The sequence below is a fragment of the Pelmatolapia mariae genome, linkage group LG4 (genome assembly GCF_036321145.2).
Source record: "Pelmatolapia mariae isolate MD_Pm_ZW linkage group LG4, Pm_UMD_F_2, whole genome shotgun sequence".
In the NCBI taxonomy this organism is placed as follows: domain Eukaryota; kingdom Metazoa; phylum Chordata; class Actinopteri; order Cichliformes; family Cichlidae; genus Pelmatolapia; species Pelmatolapia mariae.
In genome coordinates, this window is record NC_086230.1 from 15232415 (window position 1) to 15259181 (window position 26767).

General features: G+C 36.2%; 2 gene segments (V, D, J or C); both read left to right on the plus strand.

The window, feature by feature from the left end:
- The first annotated feature begins 949 nt into the window (after nucleotides 1-949).
- On the plus strand, nucleotides 950-1392 carry LOC134626668 (probable non-functional immunoglobulin heavy variable 3-38-3). The segment is given in 2 exon segments: nucleotides 950-992; nucleotides 1079-1392. Coding segments are annotated over 2 exon segments (357 nt in total).
- Nucleotides 1393-9127: 7735 nt separating this feature from the next.
- On the plus strand, nucleotides 9128-9555 carry LOC134626669 (immunoglobulin heavy variable 4-38-2-like). The segment is given in 2 exon segments: nucleotides 9128-9170; nucleotides 9254-9555. Coding segments are annotated over 2 exon segments (345 nt in total).
- Nucleotides 9556-26767: the final 17212 nt, after the last annotated feature.

The window sequence follows — 26767 nt, forward strand, 5'->3', positions numbered from 1 at the left end:
CTTGGTTGTGATGATCCATTTATAAGCAGTATGTTTCTCACTGTTATATTGTCATGTTCTATTACACTTCAAACAAGTGTGTATCACATGCCTGTTGTGTGAAGTGGAAGTCTAGTTGTGTAATTGTGCTATATTGAGATAATATAGATGTTTGTTTAAAGAACTGTTTCTTGCGTTTGTGCTTTTAACATTTTAGATATTTTTAGTTAAATTTTACAGATTTACAAAATGCATGTATCATTGACAGTCATTGAGAGCAGGTTAACTAGCGAATATTTATAAGACTAATTTGATTAAATGACAAAAAAACCTAATATGCAAACATGTTCAAAAGCAGTTTAGCAGATATAATTGAATATACAATTATCAAACTGAAATAATTATGTCAGTTTAACATGAGGTGACTAAAAGCATTTATATAAAACAGTTTAAATGTAAACATAAACACTGTGTGTTAAATTAAGATGAAATAAATGTAAAGATTTCAGGAAATAAAAATATTAAAATATTTTTAACATCAAAATGTACAGTTTTAACACAGAATATATAACATAAATTTATTGCATGTAACAAATGTACAGATTTTTTCATGTTCTTGATAACTTTATAACATAGGATTTTATTGTTTATAACTGTTACAGAGATTACATTTAATTCATCAACATACTCAAAGATTCAATAAAGGTGCTTCATTGGGAAACTGTTTTGGTAAAATTTTTTGAATGAAAAACACACCAAACTTTATATTTGTGTTTTAAATAATATTTTTATTTTAATTATCTCAGTTTTTTTATTGTTAATATTGATTGCCACAGTGTGATCTCTCATAATCTGTCAGCATCCATCTATATGCAAAGCAAACTTCCTGACAGTCGACTATAAAGACTTGAAATCATGGTGCCAGTTAAAGCAGAAGAAAAGTTCTCATCAGATTATCTTGAATACCAAAATGTTCTCTGTGGCTCTGCTGCTCCTCCTGGCTGCTGGATCCTGTGAGTCTCACTGGAAAAAAAAACACTGACAGAATGATCACAGCATACTGACTGTTACTGTCGCATAAAACATGTTTTCTCCACAGGTGTGAAGTGTGAACAGCTGACACAGCCAGCCTCTGTGATTGTGCAGCCAGGTCAGAGTCTGACAATCACCTGTCAGGTCTCTTATTCTCTGGGCAGCTATCGGACAGCTTGGATCAGACAGCCTGCAGGGAAAGGACTGGAGTGGATTGGAAGTGCATGTGGTGGATACAAAACATACTACAAAGATTCCCTAAAGAACAAGTTCACCATCAACTTGGACACTTCAAGCAAGACAGTGACTCTAAATGGAGAAAATATGCAGTCTATTACTGTGCCAGAGGGTCACAGTAACAGAAACCATCAGCAGACCTGAACAAAAACTCTTCAGTGTCTGAATAGTTGTAACATGAAGCCACCAGAGGAGGAGCCCTTAGACCATTTATGGTTTTGGAGTGGTTAAATAAGAAAAGGCTTGTATACTTTCTATAACAATGAAAATAAAAATAAAGAAAAAAGAAAAAGAAAAAGAAAAAGAAAAAAAAGGAAAAAATATATAGTCAAAATATAGACATAACATAAAAAACTATAAAGCAAGTTTTTAATGAAATGTCTCCAAATTAGAACTTAAGATTTAGGTTAGTTATTATAACTTCAATGAAGTTTGAGGTTATAAAGCTCCATAGATGTCATAGAAAGAAAAAAGTGTGCATGCTTCAAAGCCTCTTATTCTATATTTTTCTACTTTTTGAAATTAACAAACTAAAAAGTGTGCTGCTTAATATTAGCAGTGTAAGAGCACATATTCAAGTATTCAGAAATAATAGCAAAAGATTACAGCAGAAGAATAAGATCCGTGGTTAAAAGGCCTGGAGACTCCCACAGACTGACCTGTACATACTCAGGGTTCAGCAGTGATATTTATGCTGCTTGGATCAGACAGGCTGCTGGAAAGAGCCCGGAGTGGATTGCTTATATCAGCCCTAGCAGTGGCACTGCACACTCTGAGTCATTCAGAGGCCGGTTTACCATCTCCAGAGACAACAGCAGAAAGCAGGTGTATCTGCAGATGAACAGCTTGACAACTGAGGATTCTGCTGTTTATTATTGTGCTCGAGAGCCACAGTGACACAAGAGGAAGAAACTCTGTACAAAAACTCAGCACATCAAACAAAGTCATGAAACAATGAAACAGCTTTTTTTATTAAACATTTTAAAAATGCCATAAATACTTTGGGTTCATGTTTTTCTTTATTATTTATATATTTTTCACACACTAGTATAAAAATTGGATGGGACTGGCTGGTGCTGACCAGTAGTGTGATCTGGTGGCTTCAATTGCTAAGCCCCTCCCACTCTCCTCAGAGGAGATGTTTAGCTGGTGTTTCTGCAACACAGTACCAGCTAAATTAGTTTTGTTTCAATTTTAATTAAATTGTTTCATTTTAAATGGTTATTTTTCAGCTGTTCCCCTTTCTCTTAAACCTCTAAAGTATCTCACTGTTACAGCCATTAAATCTGTAGTTTCCTCAGTGCTCAGGTGCCATTGTTGCAACTTATTGCAAGTTATTATGGACATAAGCCTTTCCTTCAGCATTTCACCACTTTAGCAAGAAAATGCACCATGTGAGTTCTCCTGCTTCTTTCAGGATTAACTTTTGTTCAAAAACACTCAGGAGGTAACAGAAAAGCATCTGATACAAGAGACTGCTTTCCCTTCATATCGTGGCTTTTAGAGACGCAAAAACCGTTTAATTACAAATCTTTATTTATTTATTAAAAGGGGATATAGAATAATAAAAGCAAAAACTGTACATGGACATAAATTAATATGACAATCATAATTAATAACTGAACTTTAATAGTTGTTTTGCAGGATTACTCAATTAGGCGTCCAACAATTATATTTTGTTATTTAAAAAAGCTTCAAAAACTAAAACTAAAACAATCAGTGCCAACTTATGATCTATTAAATTGTTAGGAAACATGCTATTTGTTTTATTTATATAAACATTTGGCAGTTAGTTAGCCAGTGACTGATTTGAAGCTTTGTTTCTGGCTCCCTGTTCCATTGGCTTTACCAGATTACTAAAAGGAAATTATGGACTCTTCATATACAACATGGACAATGGTACTGCTGTGCCCAGAAACCTGTGATTTCCAATTGCTTGTGACACACATGAATGGTGTTACGACTGTTGTCGTAATTATAATATGTAAATTTGAGTGTGCAGGTGCATCCAGGGTGGATGGATGTACCGATTGGCTAACGACCGGGAGGCAGCGCATAAGAAGACACCGCCAGGGACTGCCAGGTCATTCATCCTCCGCCCAACCCAGCCGGCAGACTGTTCACTGTGTCACTATGTTGGTTTGATGTAAGAGCATGTAGGGGTGGACCGCCGTTTTGTTTGATTAGTTTTCCCCTGTTTTTGTTAGGTAGGGAGGAAAGTAATTGTCGTTTGGTTTGGTTCTTTTGAATAGGTAAGTTATGTACTCCTGAGATAGGCTACCTTTTTGTTTGTTGTTTTGGCCTTGGGTTCACCCTGAAGTTATAATTTGCTCCCTTCCTTTGTTTAAATGCACTCATTGTAAATAAATCACTGTCACAAAGTATTAAGTGTGTGACGTGCTGCTTGGGGTTGGACGGGGATGGATCACCCTTTATGTTGTGGTCTGGCCGCGCCTAGACGGGCCATAACAATGGTTTGCTCCTATTTGAGAAAACTGCTCAGTGAATGGTGCACTTGTGAGTGCTGCAGTAGAAATTGATAATGAGAGCGAGGAATGAATGACAAGGCGCATGTAAGGATCATAAGCTGACACAAAAAATTATGTACTACAGGCAGAGCAGAGATGCGCGTGCAACACACATTTTGGGTCGTTCCCTGAACCTACCAGTCAGCACAGCACAAGCTGCTTTCTATTTAACCCTTTAAAACCGGTCGGAGCGGGCACGCTCTGTTTTGCATAACTATTTTTAAGCAACAAAAACATAATATTCCAGAAACACGCTTTGCCGATCCGATCAGCTGTTCATAACACTTCTTAGGTTGTAATAGACGTCAGCACGAATTTTCACATGTCCGCCATGACCTGCCCGAAACCGGAAGTGACGTCATTGTCGCGGAAATGTAGTTTTTTCTACCATCAGGGCCTCATGAGCCTATACTGGTGTTTTTAAAAGTTATCTTTGACTTTATGGCTTTCTGTGTCGTTTCTGGGATGCTTAGAACTCATATTGCACTGCTGGAAATAGTTTATTTTGATGCACATGCTGCTTTTTTGCAAATTTGCACTATAATATTTATTTTCGTTTTTCCTGCAGTATATAAAAATTGGTGTATTTCAAAAATAAAACTATGAAGACACTCAAAATAAATTTCCTGTGGTGGGAAACTATTTTGTGCAACTTTTTTGTATTTACAGTTTTGAGGGATAAGCCTCTTAAATTTCTCTAACTAGAAATATATGTTAAACAAACAAAAACGATTTTTAATTTTTTTGTAGTTTATTGCACTTTTTTGCAATTTATGTAATTACTATGCACTTAATGCATACATATTATTAAAATTTGGGCTATAATGGTTGTATTGATGTATAGCAACTTGAAATGCTCCCAAAAATGGCACCACAGCATGTACAAATATAATATAAGCTCTGGCGGACTTGGTTCTATGGTAGGTCTTAAAGGGTTAAAGGGGATGCTGCTAAATACATCAGTCCAATGATCAGCTACTTACTAAAACTCTTGTGCTAGGCTCTTTATATACTGCTGGGTTGTAGATCAGAAAAATAACTGACTGTATGGCATATAGTACAAAATAGTGTGTGTGACTGAGTGCTGATCAGTTTTAGTTTTAATTGTTTGAAATTCTCATCTGAGTTAGAATTATAAATAAAATCTAATCAAGTCATAGAATAATGATACACGTTCTCTTTGGTTTTTTTGCTTTGTCATCTTTTCATTTACTTGTTTACTACTTTCTCTCATGGATGACACAGTATAATTTCAGAATGATTATCACACCTGAATAACTTCTAACTCAATTTCTGACACAACGACAATTAATTTGATTTGTAATTAAGTGTAATTAACATATGAAATCTCAGTAATACACTTTCAAATATTATTAAACTTCTACTTAAAAGTCATATAATGAACTTTAGAAATGGTTTTGATTTCTCGCTTTCAAAGAATCAATGCAATGTTCCTTAAGTGAGCACATTATCAGCAAAACACTATATGTGTAAGCAGTCTACTATTTAGTCAAAGGCATAAATATTACATATGAAATAATATATCATGCTTTTGATTTATTTCATTTTGATTTATATTAGTTTTACAGCAAATATCAGCGTCACTGTAAAATAAACTTGCAGCAATTATATTTTTGCAATAAAAATATTGAGAAGGATTAACATATCAGAAAGAATCATATTCAGTTCATTACTTAAATGTCCAGCATTAACATATTTAACATTTAGCATTTTAACGTTGCGTATTTGGCTTTCTGATAATAGGTTATGCCCCTCTGGCTTTACCAGCATGTAAACAACCAACCGCACTGCTTTGCCTGCAAACCTATTACTTCTATTGCTTCTGTGTGTCCAGTAGAAATGAGCAATAGCAGTAAGCAGGTGTAAATACTAAATGACATTGATCGGGTGCAAAAAATGTACAAAAAAAGTACAGAAAGAAGTGGCCAGCACTACTTCAGTATAAGACATAATGTTATGAAAATAGTGTGTCAGTTTTAATATTCGAAAATTCTAATTTGGTTTAAAATTATAGACAAAATATAATAAAATCATAGAAAACTGCCAAACTATAGAAATTCATTTTCTAGTTTTCTATGATTTTATTAAACAGCAGTATTTTTTGCTAGGGAGAAGGAGTCAATACAAACCTCATTTATTCTCTAACTTTATAAGTGTTCAAAGGTAAGAATCAGGGACACAACCTCATATAGACACTGCAAACTGGCAAAGACAACTGACTTTAACAATGATCAGATCAGTTATTTTACAGATTCTGTTTTGTTTCTTGGCTGGTAAGGACATACATTTTTGTTAAGGGTTCAGTGGTCATTCTACTACTGTTTGGATCAGACAAGCTGCTGGAAAAGGACGGGGGTGGGTTGCCTTCATCTGGGGTGAGAGTAGTGGCAGCTTCTACTCTCAGTCATTCAGAGGCCAGTTTACCATCTCCAGAGACAACAGCAGACAGCAGGTGTATCTGCAGATGAACAGCTTGACAGTTGAGGATTCAGCTGTTTATTACTGTGCTTGAGAGCCACAGTGACACAAGAGGAAGAAACGCTGTACAAAAACTCAGCACGTCAAACTAAATCTAAATTTCAATCATCAGCAGAAGAAATGACAAATTATATGCTTGAAACAAAAAGGCTAATTATGTTTTTATCTGCAGGTACTGAGGGTAAAACACTGACTGAGTCTGAATCAGTGGTTAAACAGCCTGGACAATCCCACAGACTGACCTGTACATACTCAGGGTTTAGTAGTGATATTCATACTGCTTGGATCAGACAGGCTGCTGGAAAAGGACTGGAATGGATTGCTTGGATCCACTATGATAGTAGTAGCACCGATTACTCTCAGTCATTCAGAGGTCGGTTTACCATCTCCAGAGACAACAGCAGAAAGCAGGTGTATCTGGAGATGAACAGCTTGACGACTGAGGATTCAGCTGTTTATTATTGTGCTCGAGAGTCACAGTGACACAAGAGGAAGAAATGCTGTACAAAAAGTTAATACATCACAAAAGGAACAATTTTACTTTCTGCTGTTCACATTGACAGTAATAAATCAGACACTGATTTTAGTTTATTTTCCCCCAAATTAAAGAAAAATACCTTTCACTTGCTCACACAGTCAGAACTACAATAAAGTTGATTTTCTGAAGTCTTTGTGTTGTACAGTTTTACATTAAATAGTTTTTTGGTGGATGTTTAAATGTAAATATTTTTATCTGCCATGTCTGAGTTGACAGGATTTTTTTTTGTTTTTTCAGAAAAACAAATCCAAGACTATATTGTTTTTTAAATAAACTTTCCTTTCTATTGTACTAAATTGTTTCTTACTTATACTAAATGCAACAGTGTGATCTGTTTTCTCTCATAATCTGTCAGCATCCATTTGTATGCAAATCAAACTTCCTCACAGGCTGATATAAAGTCTGATATCATGCTGTCAGTCACAGAAGAAGATGAGAAGCTCCCATAAGATCATCTTGAGCACCAACATGTTCTCTGTAGCTCTGCTGCTGCTGCTGCTGCTGGATCTTGTGAGTCTCACTGAACAGAAACACTATGATCACAGCACTCTGATTCTTACTGTTATTACATTCAACATGTTTTCCCCACAGGTGTAAACCGTGAACAGCTGACACAGTCACCCTCTGTTATACTGCAGCCAGGTCAGCGTCTGACCATCACCTGTCAGGTCTCTTATTCTCTGAGCTACTGGACAGCTTGGATCAGCATTGACTTAGACACTTCAAGCAAGACAGTGACTTTAAATGGACAGAATATGCAGCCTGAAGACTCTGCTGTGTATTACTGTGCCAGAGAGTCACAGTAACACAAAACATTAGCAGAGCTGAACAAAATCCCCTCACTACATGTACACATTTGTAACATGAAGCCACCAGAGGAGGAGCTCCAAGACCAATAATGAATTGAAGGGTCTATTTACTCAAAACAAAAATAGAAAAAAATGTGGAAATTCCTTATTGTGTTGCTATTCTTGATCGAGGTAGTCGTAGCAACAAATTATGCTCACAGCAGTTAAGCACCAGCGGACCAACGGAAACAACAGAAAGCAGCTGTATCTGTAGATGAGCAGCTTGACATCAGAGGACTCTGCTGTTTATTAATGTCCTCAAGAGACATAAAGCAAAGACCCTATCCTTTCATAACTTGTTAGAACGGTTTTATTATTATTTTATTAATTTTGTTTTATTATTTGTTATGAAAAACAAATTTCACAATCTCATGATGCTGTAATTTTTTCCCTTCAGATTCAATGCAATACAAAAACAGAATAGAAAAATGATTCAAAAGAATCTTTGCTATTTTATATAAATGCAAACTGTGTTCTGTTATGTTGTGTTATTATGGAGTCTGCAGCAGAGAGACCCTACAGTAAATGGACAGAATATTCAGCCCGAATACACTGCTGTGTATTACAGGGCCACAGTCACATTCACAGAAAAAAAATCTCTAAGACTCTAATAAATTCCTGTTGTTTCTGTTTATTTTTTTAAACTCCTTAGTGAGAACCTTTTTGTGAGTTTGTAAGTATTGATAAAGCTCTAAAATAAAAGGCCAGTACATGAAACTGAATTCACTGATCAATGACGTTATAAACTGATTAATTTATGACATAAAATACTTTTGTTAAAAAAATATTTTGGTTTGCGAGCTTGTATTTATTTATTATATTATACACTTTAATCTATAAACCAATAAGTTGTGCAAAGTACTTGTTTATATACAGAGATATAGAACATAACATTTACATGTACAGTAAATGTTATAACATTTTTTTAGATGACAAAAAGGGTTTTTTTCTTTCAGTTTTATTAGAAATCAAATCAAACTTTGTCATGTTGTATGGATTCAACATACAGAGTCAAGCAAGGTCGTAACTACTGAAGTTCTCCTCTTCCTCTAATGTTGATGTCTGCACTGTAGACTGGGCAGAGACAAACGGCTTAAACAATGATCAGAAATTATATTTGGCTTGCTTTTCTCATTCTTATTCCAGCAGCCAAAAGCCAAAGAGGCAGGGTTCACCCTGGAGAGGTCAATAATCTGTCACGGGGCAAGTTTTAATTTTCCTTTTAAAATTCAGGTTTTGATGAATGAAATACCCTTCAACCTCAGAGTTATTTTTAAGATTGTTTTTGTTTTTCATCTTATAAAAATGTTAAAAACACAGTCTCTATTACTGCTTGAACAATCAGTGTATCTCTAATAATGTATCCGCGTCCGTCTGTATGCAAAGTAAGCTCCCCCACAGTCTTGATATATTGCTGCTGGTTGCAAAAGAAAAATAGAGGCTGGGAGATCACTTTCAGCACCAACATGTTCTCTGTAGCTCTGCTGCTGCTGCTGGCTGCTGGATCCTGTGAGTCTCACTGAACACAAACACTGACAGCATGAAAACTACACACTTTTAATTTGACTGCATTCAACGTGTTTTTTCCACAGGTGTAAACTGTGAGCAGCTGACACAGCCACCCTCTGTTATACTGCAGCCAGGTCAGCGTCTGACCATCACCTGTCAGGTCTCTTATTCTCTTAGCTGGTGGACAGCTTGGATCAGACAGCCTGCAGGGAAAGGACTGGAGTGGATTGGGGTGAAAGATACTGGGAGCTCTTACTATAAAGATTCACTAAAGAGCAAGTTAAGCATTGACTTGGACACTTCAAGCAAGACAGTGACTCTAAATGGACAGAACATGCAGCCTGAAGACTCTGCTGTGTATTACTGTGCCAGAGTCTCACAGTAACACAAACTGTTAGGACCCCTGAACAAAAACCTCTCAGGGCCTGAACAACTGTAGCATGAAGCCACCAGAGGAGGAGCCCTTAGACCATGAATGAATTTAAGATGTTTTTCTAAGAAACTTACTCTTGTTGTAGTCGCATAACTGTTTAAATATGGTGGGTTTAAATGATAAGTAACAAACACTTGAATAAAATAATTGGGTGAACAAAACTTAAAGACTCCTTGTCTTTACTTCTGTTATTCAAGGTAATCAATAATTAATCAATGCTCAGATATAATGTGAGATTATAGCAACAGCTACTGTATAGTCCAATAACATCACATAAAGTGCATTAAGCAGCCATTTTATTAGGTGTTTTAGAAACTGCTGATCTGCCATGAATGGTCTGAAAAAGAGAAAATATTCAGTGAGTGGCAGGAGAAAAGGCCTCGCTGATGTCAGAGGTCACAGGAAAATTTCCAGACAGCTTTGAGCCGAAATCAACAGTAACTCAAATAACCACTCAGTACAACCAAGATATGCAGAAGAACATCTGAACCTTTCAGCAGATGAGCAACAGCAGAAGATTTGTTGCAGTTAAACTTGTTCTGAGAGCTGTGTTCATATTTGCTTTCAACTGAAGAGCAATTTCACTGCTGCTGTTGACCATGTGTTATTGTATATACTCTCTCATACATATTTGAAAATAGTTTGAAGTAATTTGACTGAAACATTAAAAATGCTGTACAGGAAAGTGAGAGCTCTAAAGTTCTAACTGATAAAAGTACAGCTGTTTTGATGAGTTGTGCGAGCAGTGAAGTATGAACAGAAACAAAAGGCAGGCTGATGTTACTTCTACTAATAAAGAGTATTGAGAATTTTTTTGTTCTTTTCTGGGTCAAATGTGACTGTTATCTGTTCAGATGGATTTAAGATCTATGATTTTGGGTCAAACAAAGGAAAACTGCATTTGTAAGGAATATTAAGCAGTGACACTATGTGTGTCATGTCTGAGTGTGCGTACACAAACATTTGTGTACATAGCTTAAAGTCAAAATTATAAATAAAAAAGCAACCAAAAATAAGATAATGTGGTTTTATTTCATATTTAAAAAAATGTTTAAGGAGACGTAGCCACATAAAAAAAAAAAACCTAAAAAAAAAAACTGGTATTCTGTGTTTGTCTGATATCAGAAAAACACTGACAAACAATCTCTCAGAAGAGATCCTTGATCTTAAGGTTTTTAATTCCTCATTACGCCAACATATTAAAAATCGTATGAATGGGTGACCTGAGGAAAAAAAAAGTCAGTACATATAGTTTCTGCATTCATAAGGCTGGCCTGAATAATTAAAAAATGTGGAGTGTTAACTTGAAGAAGAGGATGTGTGTTTGTCTTTGAGGAGGAGGAGCTGATGCAAACTATGATCTCTACCATGTTTGAAGACATGATGCAGAATATAAGACAGAGAATACATGATTAACCACCACTGTACACAGAGCAGAGACAAATGGCCTTGGCAATGAATCATCCTGATTTCGTGGTTGTTTTTCTTATCATTTCAATTTACTGGGCTGGTAAGGAAAGTGCAGTCGTTTTACTAACATTGTTGTGAAAGTGAAATGATATTCTTGGAAAACAGTCACTAATTATTCTTGTTTGTCTGCAGGTACTGACAGTCAAACACTGACTGAGTCTGAATCAGTGGTTAAAAGGCCTGGAGACTCCCACACACTGACCTGTACATATACTGGTGATATTCATGCTGCTTGGATCAGACAGGCTGCTGGAAAAGGACTGGAATGGATTGCTTGGATCTACTATGATGGTAGTGACATCCACTACTCTCAGTCATTCAGAGGCCGGTTTACCATCTCCAGAGACAACAGCAGAAAGCAGGTGTATCTGCAGATGAACAGCCTGACAACTGAGGATTCAGCTGTTTATTATTGTGCTCGAGAGTCACAGTGACACAAGAGGAAGAAACTCTGTACAAAAACTCAGCACATCAAATCAAGTCAGAAAAACAAAACAATGCTCAGTTTGCTTTCTGCAGTTTACTTTGAAAAATTATTAAAGATCAGCGCACCGAAGGAAAGAAATAATACGGGATTATCAGGACCTCATATCATTAAATATTGTATCTTGTGTGTGCTCATTTGCTCTATGTTATATAATAACAATCTCTCAAGTAATGTTGTGAATTATAATTTTCTTTTGCATAGACCAAAACATTTTTACAACTTCCAGTTTTAAAATTTAAAATTTGAAATTGGTCAGTGTTAGTATGTAAGCAAAGATTTCTCACTGACTGTTATATTTATCCTAAACAAGTGCTATTAAATCTAAATAGATTCTCCCTGTTCTCTGAAACATTTATTAATGATGTCTTGATGAATGCTCAATCATCCAGGTAAGGAAATCCCTAAAAGTTGTTTCTGTTCATCTGGACGTAACGTTTTCAGTGGGAGAAACTCATCAGAGTGACGTCTTCAGTCTCAGCTGACTGCAACCTTATAAACAGTACATGTGCACAATGACTGAAACTAGCACCACTGATAAACAATGAGCTCTGAGATCAGTTTCTTCATCATTAATATGGAAATTGTCATTCACTTTGACCAACAACCACTGACCAAAGACCATGGATGAGTGACGAAACATTTGTCATCCATGGTCCACTGAAAACGCTATGTCCAGATGAACAGAATAAACTTTTTGGGATTTATTAATGATTAATGATTATTTATTAATGTCAGAGGTCAGACTATTTACACCATTTTAACAGATATGTAGATCAAAATCAGGTAGACATTTTGTAATAACAGAAACTTATTATGGGGAACTTGGTCAAACGGTATGAACAGTTTATAAGGGTTTAAACTAATATTTAATTGTACATTTTTATAGCATATTAGAATAATTCATTTTTGTTTCCTGACTTCAGTAAAGTTGACAGCAAGTTAAGGACATGGAGTTTAACAGTATGGACTACAGGACAGGACTGCTGCTGTTAACTATCTGCTGGGCTGGTGGTTAAGAATACGTAGCCACATAAATATCAATAATGTTAAAGATCCATGCTACATATTTTCTGAAATCAAAAGTGTTTTTTTATTTTAAAAAATCAAACTCAGTCATACTGTGTGAGTTTAATTACAGGACTTTGTTTTATCACATCCAGTGATTCTTTTCCTTCTCCCTTTTAGGAGAAAGTGAATGCTAATCTTAATGATATTTTATACTGGGACTGTCAAGCAGTGTGTCTGTAGTGCTGTAAGGTTTTCCTTACAAATCATTACAGTACTTGGGTGATACAGTGTGTGTACTAATACCCTGCTCCAGTCCTGCTGCTGGTGAGTCCGATGGTTGGTCCTTACTCACACTCACCTCAGAGGAGGCTCATAGGTCTACATGTTTCCAATAGGATAGTAACTCAGTTGGATTTGTTTAAGTTTTGATACATTTCTGTTTTAACACTCAAAATCCTAACCCCTTAATCCCCAGTGTATCATATTTGATACACGCAGTTTTTGTGTTTTTGAGACATCATCAGTGTGTTCCCTCCCCCAAACAAAAATGTAAATAAATTTCACATTTTCAAGCAAAAACTGCACAAAACAACGCTGGATGTAGCAAATATGATACAAAATAAAATTCATTTGTTTTATTTTTTAATATATTTATTTTTTTATTGCAAATTCTGTAGTCAATGCAAAGTTTCTTTTTGTGTTGAAACTATGACGTCTCTTACTGTGATGCCCAGGTGCCACTGTTGCAACAAAGGTTCACAGTTCTCCTGCTTCTTTCAGTTTCAACTTTGGGCCAAATCACTCGGAGGTAACAGAAAACGTTCAACTAACTTCTCAGTGTGGGATTTGGAGGCGAAAGTAATTGATCATCATGCACAAGCCACAGAGAGCTTTCACTTCATATATATTTTAAACTTTTGCATCTGAAATCCAAATGATCTTACTTAGCTAATGTACTTTAAGATTTTGTTTATTTATTTACAGGACAATGAAAAAATGAAAATACTGCAAATGGACTTAAATATATGATATTCAGTAACTGAACTTAACTAGTTGCTTTTGTCATGGATTTTTGTGTTAATAAAGTCTGCAACTAGGTCAGCTGTGGTCAAGCTATTTTATTACTGCATGCAGCAGAGCAAACGCACACATCAAAACATCACGGTTATACAGTCATAAGAGCTCTAACCTTGGGGCGTCGCAGTGTCCCTTTTATAACATCGCACAAACTCTCTGTATGTCTCACCCAGGCTGCTGCTGGACAGGGAAGACTCCCACTATCATTTCCCAGATGCTGGCCTTCCTGAGAGTTCATCATTCTGAGCGATAGTGAAACATCCTTAGGCTTTGCTAAGCAGTTTTTCAGCAGGTCATACTGACACATACACAAACTTTATCTGTAAGCAAACAAAGGTTATACAAGAATCCTACAGTGAAGTTATAAACACCTAAATGTAAATGTGAGGGTTAACTAGAATTTTCACAATTACACTTTCCAGAGCAAATTTAAGTATTGAAATGAGTTGTGAAAAAACATATTATGACCTTTTAATTAGTAATTAAAACCAAGATTTCCAGTAGCTTCTGCTGTACATAACTGGTTTACAGCTGAGTCAAGTAAAGTGCTCCTCATATTACACACAAGTGCTGCGGTAGAAATAATGAATTACAGGGACTGGATCCATAAAACGCACACAAATACCATCAGCATGTTGCCAGTGGAAGATAAATTTTGGGTCATATACTTATTATAGCAGTCAACACAGCACATACTGCTTTCTATGTAAAGGAGTGGATTGGCTGCTAAATGCTTAAATCCTATCATTAGTAGTCACACAAAAACTTGGGCAACTTCCTTTGAATACTTCTGAGTTTGAGATCTTAAAAAAAGACCTTTGGTATGAAATAAGTCTTTTGATCTAATGTAAGTTTTAATATTTGAAAATGTATGTATTATAAAGTAAAAATAAACTATAACCAAAAACAAGAAAATGATACTTTTCTGTTTTTTCAAGTTTTTACTTTGAGAAAACTGGTATTTGTCAGTGAGGAGGAGGAGTCGATGCAAATCTCATTCTTTCAGTTCATTTATATATGTTGAAGAGTAAGTGTTGTGACTCAATGTAATAGACAAGCTTTTGACTGGACAACAACTTTAACAACTTTAACAATGATCACATCTGTTTATTTAGTTATTTTACACATACTATTTTGTTTCTTGGCTGGTAAGGACACATTTTGTTGAACATTTAAACTGACATAACAAAAAGTGATTGTACTAAAAAGTTAACATTTCTGTAGGTACTGAGGGTCAAACACTGACTGAGTCTGAATCAGTGGTTAAAAGGCCTGGAGACTCCCACAGACTGACCTGCACATACTCAGGGTTCAGCAGTGATATTCATGCTCACTGGGTCAGACAGGCTGCTGGAAAAGGACTGGAGTGGATTGCTTTGATCTACAGTGATAGCAGCATCTACTACTCTGAGTCATTCAGAGGCCGGTTTACCATCTCCAGAGACAACAGCAGAAAGCAGGTGTATCTGCAGATGAGCAGTTTAACAACTGAGGATTCAGCTGTTTATTATTGTGCCAAAGAGCCACAGTGACACAAGAGGAAGAAACTCTGTACAAAAACCCATCGAACTACGTCAAACACTGATTTCAGGTTTTTTTCCCCAAAATTACAGAAAATACATTTAACTCAATCCTCACACTCAGAAATGCAATAAAGCTGGTTTTGTGAAGCCTTTGTGTTGTATAGTTGTTAGTTTTTTTGGTGGATGTTTACATATAAATATGGTTATCTGCCGTGTCTGAATTGGCAGTTGAAGGACTTTTTGTTTTTAAGAAAAAGAAATCCAACACTATATTTGTTGTTAAATAATATTTCCTTTTAATTGTACTAAAATTGTTTCTTACTACTTATAGTAAATGTCACAGTGTGATCTGTTTTCTCTTATAATCTGTCAGCATCCATCTGTATGCAAATCAAACTTCCTCACAGGCTGATATGAAGTCTGATATCATGCTGTCAGTCACAGAAGAAGATGAGAAGCTCCCATCAGAGCACCACTGAGCACCAACATGTTCTCTGTAGCTCTGCTGCCGCTGCTGGATCCTGTGAGTCTCACTGAACAGAAACACCATGACCACTATGAACAGAAAGACTATTGTTACAGTCTGCAATGTTTTTTTCACAGGTGTGAAGTGTGAACAGCTGACACAGCCAGCCTCTGTGATCGTGCAGCCAGGTCAGCGTCTGACCATCACCTGTCAGGTCTCTTATTGTCTTAGCAGCTACTGGACAGCTTGGATTGGATTGGGATGAAATACACTGGGGAGTCTCGCTATAAAGATTCACTAAAGAGCAAGTTCAGCACTGACTTGGACACTTCAATCAAGACAGTGACTCTAAATGGACAGAATATGCAGCCTGAAGACTCTGCTGTGTATTACTGTGCCCGATACCACAGTAACACAAAACATCAGCAAACCTGAACAAATTGAAGAGTCTTTACTCAAAAAAATTAATAAATGGTGAAATTCCTTAGTGGATCACAATTCTTGATCGAGGTAGTCGTAGCAAGAAATTATGCTCACAGCAGTTCAGCACCAGTTTACCATGTCCAAAGGAAACAACAGAAAGCAGCTGTATCTGCAGATGAGCAGCTTGACATCAGAGGACTCTGCTGTTTATTATTGTCCTCAAGAGACTTTTTAAAAATTATCTTTTAATATTTTTTAGGGCTCTCAAAATTAACATGTTCATCATGATTAATGCGATTAAAATTTTTTAAATTAAAAATATTAATGCAATCAACCCATCTGGAGCACAGAAAGGACAAATTTTGGACAAACTGCTCGAAATGTGTTGACAGAGACATTTCAGGAATTTTGAGTCATGCGTGATGAACAGCCCTAACAATAATGTTGACAGCCCTAATATTTTTATTTTATTATTATTATTAAAAAAAAAAATCACACTCTGATGATACAGTAATTTGTTCCTTCAGAACCCCTTCAGAAGAAAGTTTGGCTGGAGGCAATGGCTGCTGGATGCTCTGAGCCTCACTAACGCAGAGACCCTGATATAATGACCACATTTGCTAAGAATTTAAACCTTGGATGCATTAGTTGATTAAAATGACCTGATGAGATTGTTTTCTAGCAATATGTAATTAAAGAAAAAATGTTATCATTTCATGTTCCAGCTGTTCCTCAAAGAACATGTTTTTGATACCATGCCATTTAAAATTTGAACTTATCTTTTATACATTTTACAAAATTGCCATTTTTGTATTACTACTCCAAACTTCCATAAGTGGGTCAAAAACAATCTGCATTCATTTCCTGTGGAATTTCATGGAATATTTTGATTCCTAGTAACTGTTAACGTCAGGAATACATATTTTGTGGGTCACAAAGAGTATCACCCCTTAAGAACAGTACATGCGTATGGCCTGAAGATCTTCTGTATTTGTGATGCCCACATCCACTATGTAATTTTTGGAGTATTTTACACAGGGTGATAAATAGGGGAATTAGTTTAGAAGAATTTGTGGGAAACCACTGTCAAACAGTTGTGTAGTAGACTCAGAATGACAAGACACAACATCATCACAGATAACTTTTTCTCCTCTTGCCCAGTGTGTCCTGGAGACACTATTATTGGGAGTCTACAATAGGACAAGGCAGACATCCTTGCTCTGATGAAGGCTTCTGAGGTTTACAGCATAGAGTTTAAATTGAATGGCAGCCTTACTATCAGGAAGAAAGGACTGGCTATTGTACTTCTGAAAACAATGTATCACAGCAAAATGGTGGATGAAAACACCAGAAAGAAAAAAACACAGTTGATCACTTTCTACAACAAGACCAAGGAGGTATAGACACCATGGAGAAGATGGTTGGCACCTCAACCTGCCAGTGTAAAAGACTGGCCCTTAACATTGACACTCTGAAAGCCTACACCTTTTTCTGCGTAGCATCCAGATGTTTAAGAATGGTATCATCAGTGCATGACACGTCTTTCTCACTGAGCTCTCAGAGGAGCTTTCCACAACATAAATGAGGAGTTGACTGGAAGGTTTTCCCCAACTGCAAATCCCAACCAGTGATGCAATGGGAAGGTGTGGCGGTAACAAAAGCCACAACTTGGGCAAAGGAAAAAAGCAGACAAGGTCAACCAAAGACAACAAGATTTCAGATGCAAGTGACGAAGATCTTAATGTCAGCAGCTGGTATAGGAAATGTAATCGACCTGTGTGCAGGGATTCCAGCCAGACTTTGTCACAACTCCATACAGTGAGGGGACAAGATAAAAAAAGAGAGAGAAACTGTTTACACACACACACACACCTACACACAAAAAAATGGATGTTGATATTGTTCATTTGCTGTTGTGTTTTTTTCTTTTCCAATTTTCAAAATGTTTTCAAAATGTTTAAAAAAGTGAAAAACAATATTTTAACAATTAAATTATTTTTGTTTGGACCAAAATATAGTACACAATATAATAAAAATGATTATTCTTAACCAAAATGAATCAGAAATGAATCGGTGACTACAAGGTCAGAGCAAATTATTATTTATTATCTAATAAATCATAAACAAAATTTGCGCATTTAGAAGTGGTGTGCAGAAATTTGTATGAGGTGAAGTGTATTCCTCTTTGAGGAGGAGTTGATACAGATTCTGAAATTTTCATATGTGTTGCCAAATATACCACAAGAACTACATCAATGGTTTACACAACTATAGACCAGGCAGAGAGACATGACTCTTATAATGACCTGACCTGATTTTATGTTTTATTTTCTTATATTCTCAGTTCACTGGGTTGGTAAGGAAAGAACATTTCTTTTGCAAACACTTTGGCAGACAAATTATAGGCTTGAAATACAAATGCTAACCATGTGTTTGTAGGTACTGAGGGTCAAACTCTGACAGAGTCTGAATCAGTGGTTAAAAGGCCTGGAGACTCTCACAGACTGACCTTTACATACTCAGGGTTCAGTAGTGATTATGACACTGCTTGAATCAGACAGGCTGCTGGAAAAGGACTGGAATGGGATGCTTGGATCAACAGTGGTGGTGGCCCCTCTTACTCTCAGTCAGTCCAGGGCCGGTTTACCATCTCCAGAGACAACAGCAGAAATCAGGTGTATCTGCAGATGAACAGCTTGATGCCTGAGGATTCAGCTGTTTATTATTGTGTTCAAGAAGCAATGCACCACAAAAACTCAGCTCACTAAAAATGACAAAAGAAAAAAATGGGCACTTTTTTGTCTGCAGTTCACCTTTATAAATTATCATAAATCAACACATGCAACATGCATTATGTCTAATGGTGTGTAAGTGTAAATGTTTTCTACTTTGCTAAATGAAATAAAACAGGGCAAACAATCTCTGAGTTGTTTGCAACACAACTTTCATTTATAACAATTAGTGGAAGAAGAATTCATATTGGTTTTATAGTTTGTCATTGCCAATCTGTATCCAAAGCAAACTTCTTTGCAAACTCACACTGATGTTAATGCTGTGCTGACTTGAATGTGCTGTTAATTTCAACGGCGTAAGCTCCCATCAGTCCTATCATATACAAAGATGTATTCTAAACTTTTGACTCATCAAAGTGGCCACCTTTGGCAGATATAACAGCTGAACATACCCGTGGCATTCTTTCTACAACAGAAATCAAATATTCTTCAGAAAGTTCTTCCATATCTGTTGCAGAAGTTCCCATAAATGTTTGGCACTTGTAGGTTGCCTTGCTTTCACTCTTCTGTCTAGTTCATCCCAAACCAGCTTAATGGGGTTTAAGTCTGGAGACTGTGCTGGCCTCTCCATGTTTTCAAGCTTACTATCTTGTTCTTTTTTCCTGAGGTAGTTCTAAAACTTTTAACTGTTAGTGTATGTGAAATGTCAGATGTTGACAAAGCCAGCCTCTGTGAATGTGCAGCAGGTCAGCCTCTGACCATCACCAGTTGGTCTCTTAGTCTGTGAGCAGCTGGAGAACTTATTGGATCAGAGAGCCTGTAGGTAAAGGACTGGAGTGTATTGGAAGTTCACATTATGGATACAGCACAAGATTCACTAAAAAACAAGTTCACCATCAACTTAAACACCTCCAGCAACACAGCTACTCTAAATGGACAGAATATGCAGCCTGAAGACACTGCTGTGTATTACTGTGCCAGAGTCCACAGTAAAAGCTATTAAAGTTATAAAAACTTGTAATATGTAAATCATGTGTAAATCATGTTCAAATTAAATTAAATTTGTTATTTTTATAATAAATGTCAATATAATTTTTAAATAAGTTTTTGCCAGATTTTAAAATATTGTACTAAATAAATACATAAATGCTGCAGTATTTATTTATTTATTTATAGCCTGAATAATGTGAAATTTGTTGCACAGAAATTTGTATGAGACAGAATATGTTTGAGGAGTAGTCGATGCAAAATGATATTTTGTCCATTTACTGCTTGTGAAGAAAAAAGGTATTTCTTTTACAAACATTATGCTTCGACAACAAATTATATGCTATATACAGAAGCTTACACTTAATTACTTTAAGCATATTTGCACTGCACAAGATACCTACAATGTGGTTTGCACAACACTGGACATTATATTTCTTCATTTCCATTTAATACTTGTAAAATGCTGCTGTTATTGTATATATATTTATATTTCTTCATACATTCTTATATATTTCTATACTGTGTATTGTGTATTTTGCTGTACAGTTATTTTATTTTAAACTTTAATTCATATATATATTATCCTATTCTTTCCCAGTTAAATTTGCCCTTCATTCTAATTTGTGTTGTACAGTTATTTTATTTTCAACAAACTCATATATATATTTTATTTTATTCCTTCCTAGTTAAATTTACCCTTTTTAATTTTTTATATTTATTTCCTATCTTATTCATAGTCTTTTCTTTTTTCTTTAGGTCACGAGCAGTTGTATAAGCATTTCACTGCATATCGTACTGTGTATGACTGTGTATGTGACAAATAAAATTTGAATTTGATTTGAATTTGAATTTCATTATTGACTCACGGTCAAACTCAACAGTGGTAAAAAGTCCTGGATATTCCCACAGACTGACCTGTACATATTCAGGGTTGAGTGGTGATACTCATGCCAGTTTATCATGTAAAGAGACGGCATCAGAAAGCAGGTGTATCTGCAGATGAACAGTTTGATGACTGAGTATTCAGCTGTTTATTATTGTATCAGTGAGGCATAGTGGCAGAAGAGGAAGCAACACTGTACATAAGCTCACAAAAAGAACATTTACTTTCAGCAGTTCACATTTTAGTAAAATAAACTGCACTTGAATATTATCAGCACACTGAAAGAAACAATAAAAGTGCAAAGGCATTCAGAGTATTTAGCATCAGTTGAGCTTAGTGTTTTGATGACACTGTTCATAGTGGCATAATAAAATGTAAAATTACCTCAGAATCTTATTTACCTTTCAGACCATATTACCCCATGTTTTAACCCTTAGATGCACAACCTACCAATACCTACACTCTTCCACGAGTGGGGTCAAAAATGACCCCAAATAGAAACAATGTATTTTGCTATAAACTCGGTTGTTATTCTTCAAAATCTTTAAAACGAAGGGTTGTAATAATTTCATATTTGAGGTATTCCTCATAAAACATGTTTGTGACATGCGGCCCTTTGCATTTTTATTTATTTTTTCATTAATTTTAAGAAATTGCAGTTTTTGTATCACTTGTACCACTTGTATCACTTTTGTATGCTTGCTCTGCATATACTGCAGAAGCTGGGTCTTCCCTCTGAAAGGCACAAGTTGTTCATCCACTGTAACACAATCACTGAGGATGGATTTCTGCCTGCAGTTGACCAGGAACAGGCCCCATATGTAGCGGAAAGCTGCCATGTGGTTTGTTTTCAGTCGGTAGGCTCTGGTCATCTTGTCATCAAAGTGCAAGAAATGACGAATATCTTTAAATCTTTGAATTGACATAGTGGCCTTGGACAATGGGTTATGCAGAGGACTCCCAAAAAACACACCGACTGGTATCCCAGTTCTTCTCACTTCCTGCAAGAATGGTCAATCAAATGAAGGCCAGGAGCTTATGTTTGATTACTTTTTCCACTCTTTTCCCATGTCTGTGGCTACTCTTCATGCCTCCGTGTTTGTGCATGTCAGCACCTCTTCTATTATATTATCAGACATGAACGTCTTCCATGCATTATTGGGGAGACAGTACTAAACCCAGGTGTAAGCCCTGGCCGACTAATTCAGAATATTGTGGCTAGAGCAGTAAGAGGGGCTCATTCTGTTAGACTCAATATCCATTTCCTCTTCAGAGGACTCATCAGAGGACTCCTCTGTATCTGATTGCCCTTGTTCAGTGGGGATGACAATAGTCTGGGTCTTCTATATCTAAATGTCAGATTCTGAGTCAATGCCTCCGATGGGCTCTTCATCCCATCCGTCTTGGATCATTTGTAGGGCCACAGGGATCCTAGCTGGCCTCATGGCAGCCATGTTACTTTAAATATTAAAAAAAAAAAACATCAGAAAGGACAATGTTTGAAATGCTCAGGAAACTATAAACAGGGCTTCACATAAATGGTCCGCAGGTTCGCATTTGCTGTCAAAATAAAAGACCATACCAGATAAGAAGTTGGAACGCTCATTTGCGTACATTAGATGTTCTGGAGGAGGCCAGACATTTGTTCAGAACTCTTAAAGATGTTGAAGAAGCAAGCTCCGTAAGCAATTACTTTGGTGTTCCTCCACCACAAAATAAGTGCGTATTCTCTGAATTTCCGGGAATAGTTTTATTTTGACAGGGAATGCACACCTGCGGACCACTTATGTGCAGCCCTGACTATAAATCATGTATGTTATTGCGTAAAAATTAATTCTTAATCCATCAGAGGTGTAAGTGGGTCAGTCAGAGTTGCTAAGAATGAAAGTTTCATAGAAGATTCCATAGGAACTGCTTGGGGTCATTTTTGACCCCACTTGTGGAAGAGTGGGGTAGTGATACAAAAACTGCATTTTTTTAAAATTAATGAAAAAATAAATAAAAATACAAATGGCCTCATGTTACAAACATATTTTATGGGGAATACCTGGAATATGAATATATTACAACTTTGCATTTTAAAGATTTTGAAGAAAAACAACCCTTGGGGTCATTTTTGACCCCACGTGTGCATCTAAGGGTTAAACTTGTTATCACGTGTTACAGTCTGCAGGAAAAGGGCTCACAGGGATTGGATTTATTCCTTGAAATTCATACTGCAAAGATTCAGTAAGCAGCAAATTAAGCATCAACTTCAACTCTTTCAGCAATGCAGTGACTGGTTGTGCAGCCTGAAGACACAACTGTTTATTACAATGCCAGAAAATCACAGCAATGTAACATAGACCATAGAGAACATAGCTGCTCAGAACCCCTCAGTGCTTGTTTATAACATGGAGCCAACAGAGGAGGAGCCCTCAGACCACTGATCAATTCAAGATCATTTTCTGAGAAAAAACTGCCTTTCACTGCTTAAAATATGCATATTATGTACACCTTTTTAAATTTCGTCTCTAATCATTTTTTTTAATCACAACAGGAAAATTCATTTTTCTCTTGAATCTGTGACGTGTCTCACTGTTATAGTCATCAAACCTGTAGTTTCCTGGGTATTACGGTGCTGTTGTTGCAGCCAAAATGTTTTCAACATCAACACTTCCCTTCATCATTTACTACATTAGCAAGAAAATGTACCATGTGAGTTCTCCTGCTTTAGGTTTAACTTTGGTCCAAAAACAGAAAACGTCCATCTAACATCTCAGTGTGGGATTTTGAATTGTGGGATTCAAGATTTAGGATGCACAATATTAATTATGTGATTATTATGGAAAATTAACAACCTTTCAATTTCTTTTTTAAACAAATTACAAAACCCCAAAATGTGAAAAAAAAGATTGTGTTTAAGAGGAAAAACATTTTTAAGCTCAATTTGCGTTAGTTTGGAGTATTAGCAAGTACTTCACTAAAAACAACAGGTGTTAAAATGCTTTTCCGCTTTTCTGTGCATAGCCTGGTCTATTATATAGGTAACTGGTCAGACATATTGCATGATCTTGATGGTAATGATTGTTGAGCTTCTGGTTATCAGAGACTGGTTAAATAATGCCCTATTGCTGTTGAAAAATTCATAAAGGTCATATCTAGTGTTATCTATTTCTGTTTATCATGTCTTTTGAGGCGACACAGGTCTGACCACAGGACAAGAGGTGGTTGCCATGGTAACAGGAGTGTTGCTAGCAGATGGGTGAAGTGGTGTCTCCAAATAAGGAGATGTCCAGACAGTTGCAGAAGAAGACATTTCAAACCAGAAGATCCTGTTGAACTCATCAATGAAAAGACACTCAAAGTATGATCATAACACTCGGTTAAAACAGTCTTTCAGTATTCAGCATTTTTTTCTCCACAGATGTGGAATGTCAGCAGTTAGATAAGATCCCCTTATTTGTGAGCAACTGGACAGTTCATTGTATCAGCAAGCCTGTGGGTAAAGATCTGGAGTGGACTGGAAGTGCACATTATGGATACAGCACATCCTATGAAGATTCCCTAAAGGACAAGTTCACCATCAACTTAGACACCCTTAGTTACTTAGTTGCTCTAAATCAGGGGTCTCAAACTTAAATGAGCTGTGGGCCACTGCTGGCACTGTCATCTCATTGAAGGGCCACTTTAAGGTTCAAGTAATACAAACAAACAAACAAACAAACAAGGAAAAACCCTCAAATATTTCTGAAAATGTCGTGTTTTGTTTGTTTCTTTACATTTTAAATATTGTGTAACAAGACAAAACCGCAAACGTGAACACAAATTTTTTTTCTCACTCTTAACTAACTGAAGACACGTGGCAGCACTTCTGCTATAACTTTGTTTGTATTTAACAAAATAAAAATGCAGACATAAGTGTACACATTAGTTTTTGACTGCCAGTGAAAATTGATGTCTTTACAATTAACTCTCTCAGTGAAATAACACAGCCAATCCCTCAACATGTTTTTACTCTCTGCTCATATATCTCTGACTCATTCTGACGGTCAAATTCTGACTGAGTCTGAACCTGTGGTTAAAAGGCCTGAAGATTCCCACAGACTGGCCTGTACATACTCTGGGTTTGGGGTGATATTAGTGCTGCTTGGATCAGACAGGCTGCTGGAAAAGGACTGGAGTGGATTGCTTGAACTAGCAATGGCTAGCTAAAACATAGCTATAGCTATGGGAAGAGGAAGAAACAATGTAGAAAAGCTCACATCAAACCAACTCTTTTCTTTCTGTCATTCACAGGATCAACAGCACAATTAAAGAAACAATCAAACAACTTCATCAACAACTTCGAACATCAAGCATTCTGTTGTCTTATTTTTAATTTAAATGTTTAGATTTGCCTTGAATATTTGTGTTAAAAATGTATTATGAATATATTACATTCTTCTTTTTTTATACATCCCTCCACATGCAAAATGAACTTCCTGCCAAACAAATACAAAGACTTAATATACATGTACTGTTGGCTGCAAGAGAGAGAAGTTTTGACCCAGTGGCCTTCAACATCAACATGTTCTATGAGTTTGACTGAAACACTGAAAGCATGGACAGAATATGCAGCTTAAAGACAACACTGTGTATTATTGTGCCAGAGAGTCACAGTATCATGAACCGTTAGGAGACCTGAACAAATACCCTTTATTGGCCGAACAGCTGTTTCTTCAGATCACCAGAGGAGGCGCTCCAAGACCATGAATGAATTATGAAACTCTGTGAGATTTTTCCTAAGATGAATCTTAAAGCTGATCCTCAATAAAATGTCACAAAACAAAACTGAAATCACTCATCATATGTTTAAATTATGCCCAATGTTTTAAAACAAGAATAAAGGAAGAGTTTGCCTGCTGGAGTAAAATCTATTTTTTGTAATATTAGGCTTGATGAATGAAACAGATGTTAAGTTGCACTGGTGAAAACTTAAATATCCTTTTATAGATATTTAACAGAATACTTACATAAGATGTTTACATATGTTAGAAAAAATCCTCTTGGAAAAAAAACTCAGCGGATCAAAAAGCTATTTGCATAAATCTGCTGCAGTTCAGTGTCTTTGACAGATGTTTGGAAACAGACTAATAGAAAGATTTATACTTCTGTTAAACAGAACTCATTTTGATTTACTTTGTACATACTTTACAGTAAAATGAACCATTATCATAAACACAGAAACTCTGATGCTTCACAAAAACCTGACAAAACCTAAAGGTGCCAGATATTGTAGTTTTGAATTCCTGATTTCCTGGCTTCCAAAAACAAATGCTTAAACATGATGTACTTTTTGAAAGGAGTAACAAGTATGATTTTGATACTAAAAAATAAATAAATAGATTGTGGAGTCTTACCTGAAAACATTTGCTTAACAAGTAAAAACATGTCAAATAATACTGTAATGAAATGATCAGTGCTACAAGTTACAGTGTGGTTCTGTATTTGAGGGAGGAGCTGATGCAAAACTGTTCTAGTTTATCTTTACATAAAACAGAGAGTAAATCACTGATGTACCCACAGTAGACTGAACAGAGATAAATGGTTTTCATCATGTTCAGACTTCATATTAGGTTCACTTTTCTCATTCTTTTAATGAACTGGGCTGGTAAGGTTTACTTTTACTAATGAAAACACATGAAATGTCTGGATCATTGTATCTAATGAGCTGTTTGTTTGTAGGTACTGAAGGTCAAACACTGACTGAGTCTGAATCAGTCATTAAAAGGCCTGGAGACTCCCACAGACTGACCTGTACATACTCAGGGTTCAGTAGCGATCACTGGAACGCTTGGATCAGACAGGCTCCTGGAAAAGGACTGGAATGGATATCTACTATCAGTGATAGCAGTACCTACATCTACTACTCTCAGTCAGTCCAAGGCAGATTTACCATCTCCAGAGACAACAGCAGAAAGCAGGTGTATCTGCAGATGAACAGCTTGACAACTGAGGATTCTGCTGTTTATTATTGTGCTCGATACTCACAGTGACAGAAGAGGAAGAAACTCTGTACAAAAACTCAGAAAACCAAAAATGAATAAATGAAAAAGCTAAATTTTATTTTCTGCAATTCATTTA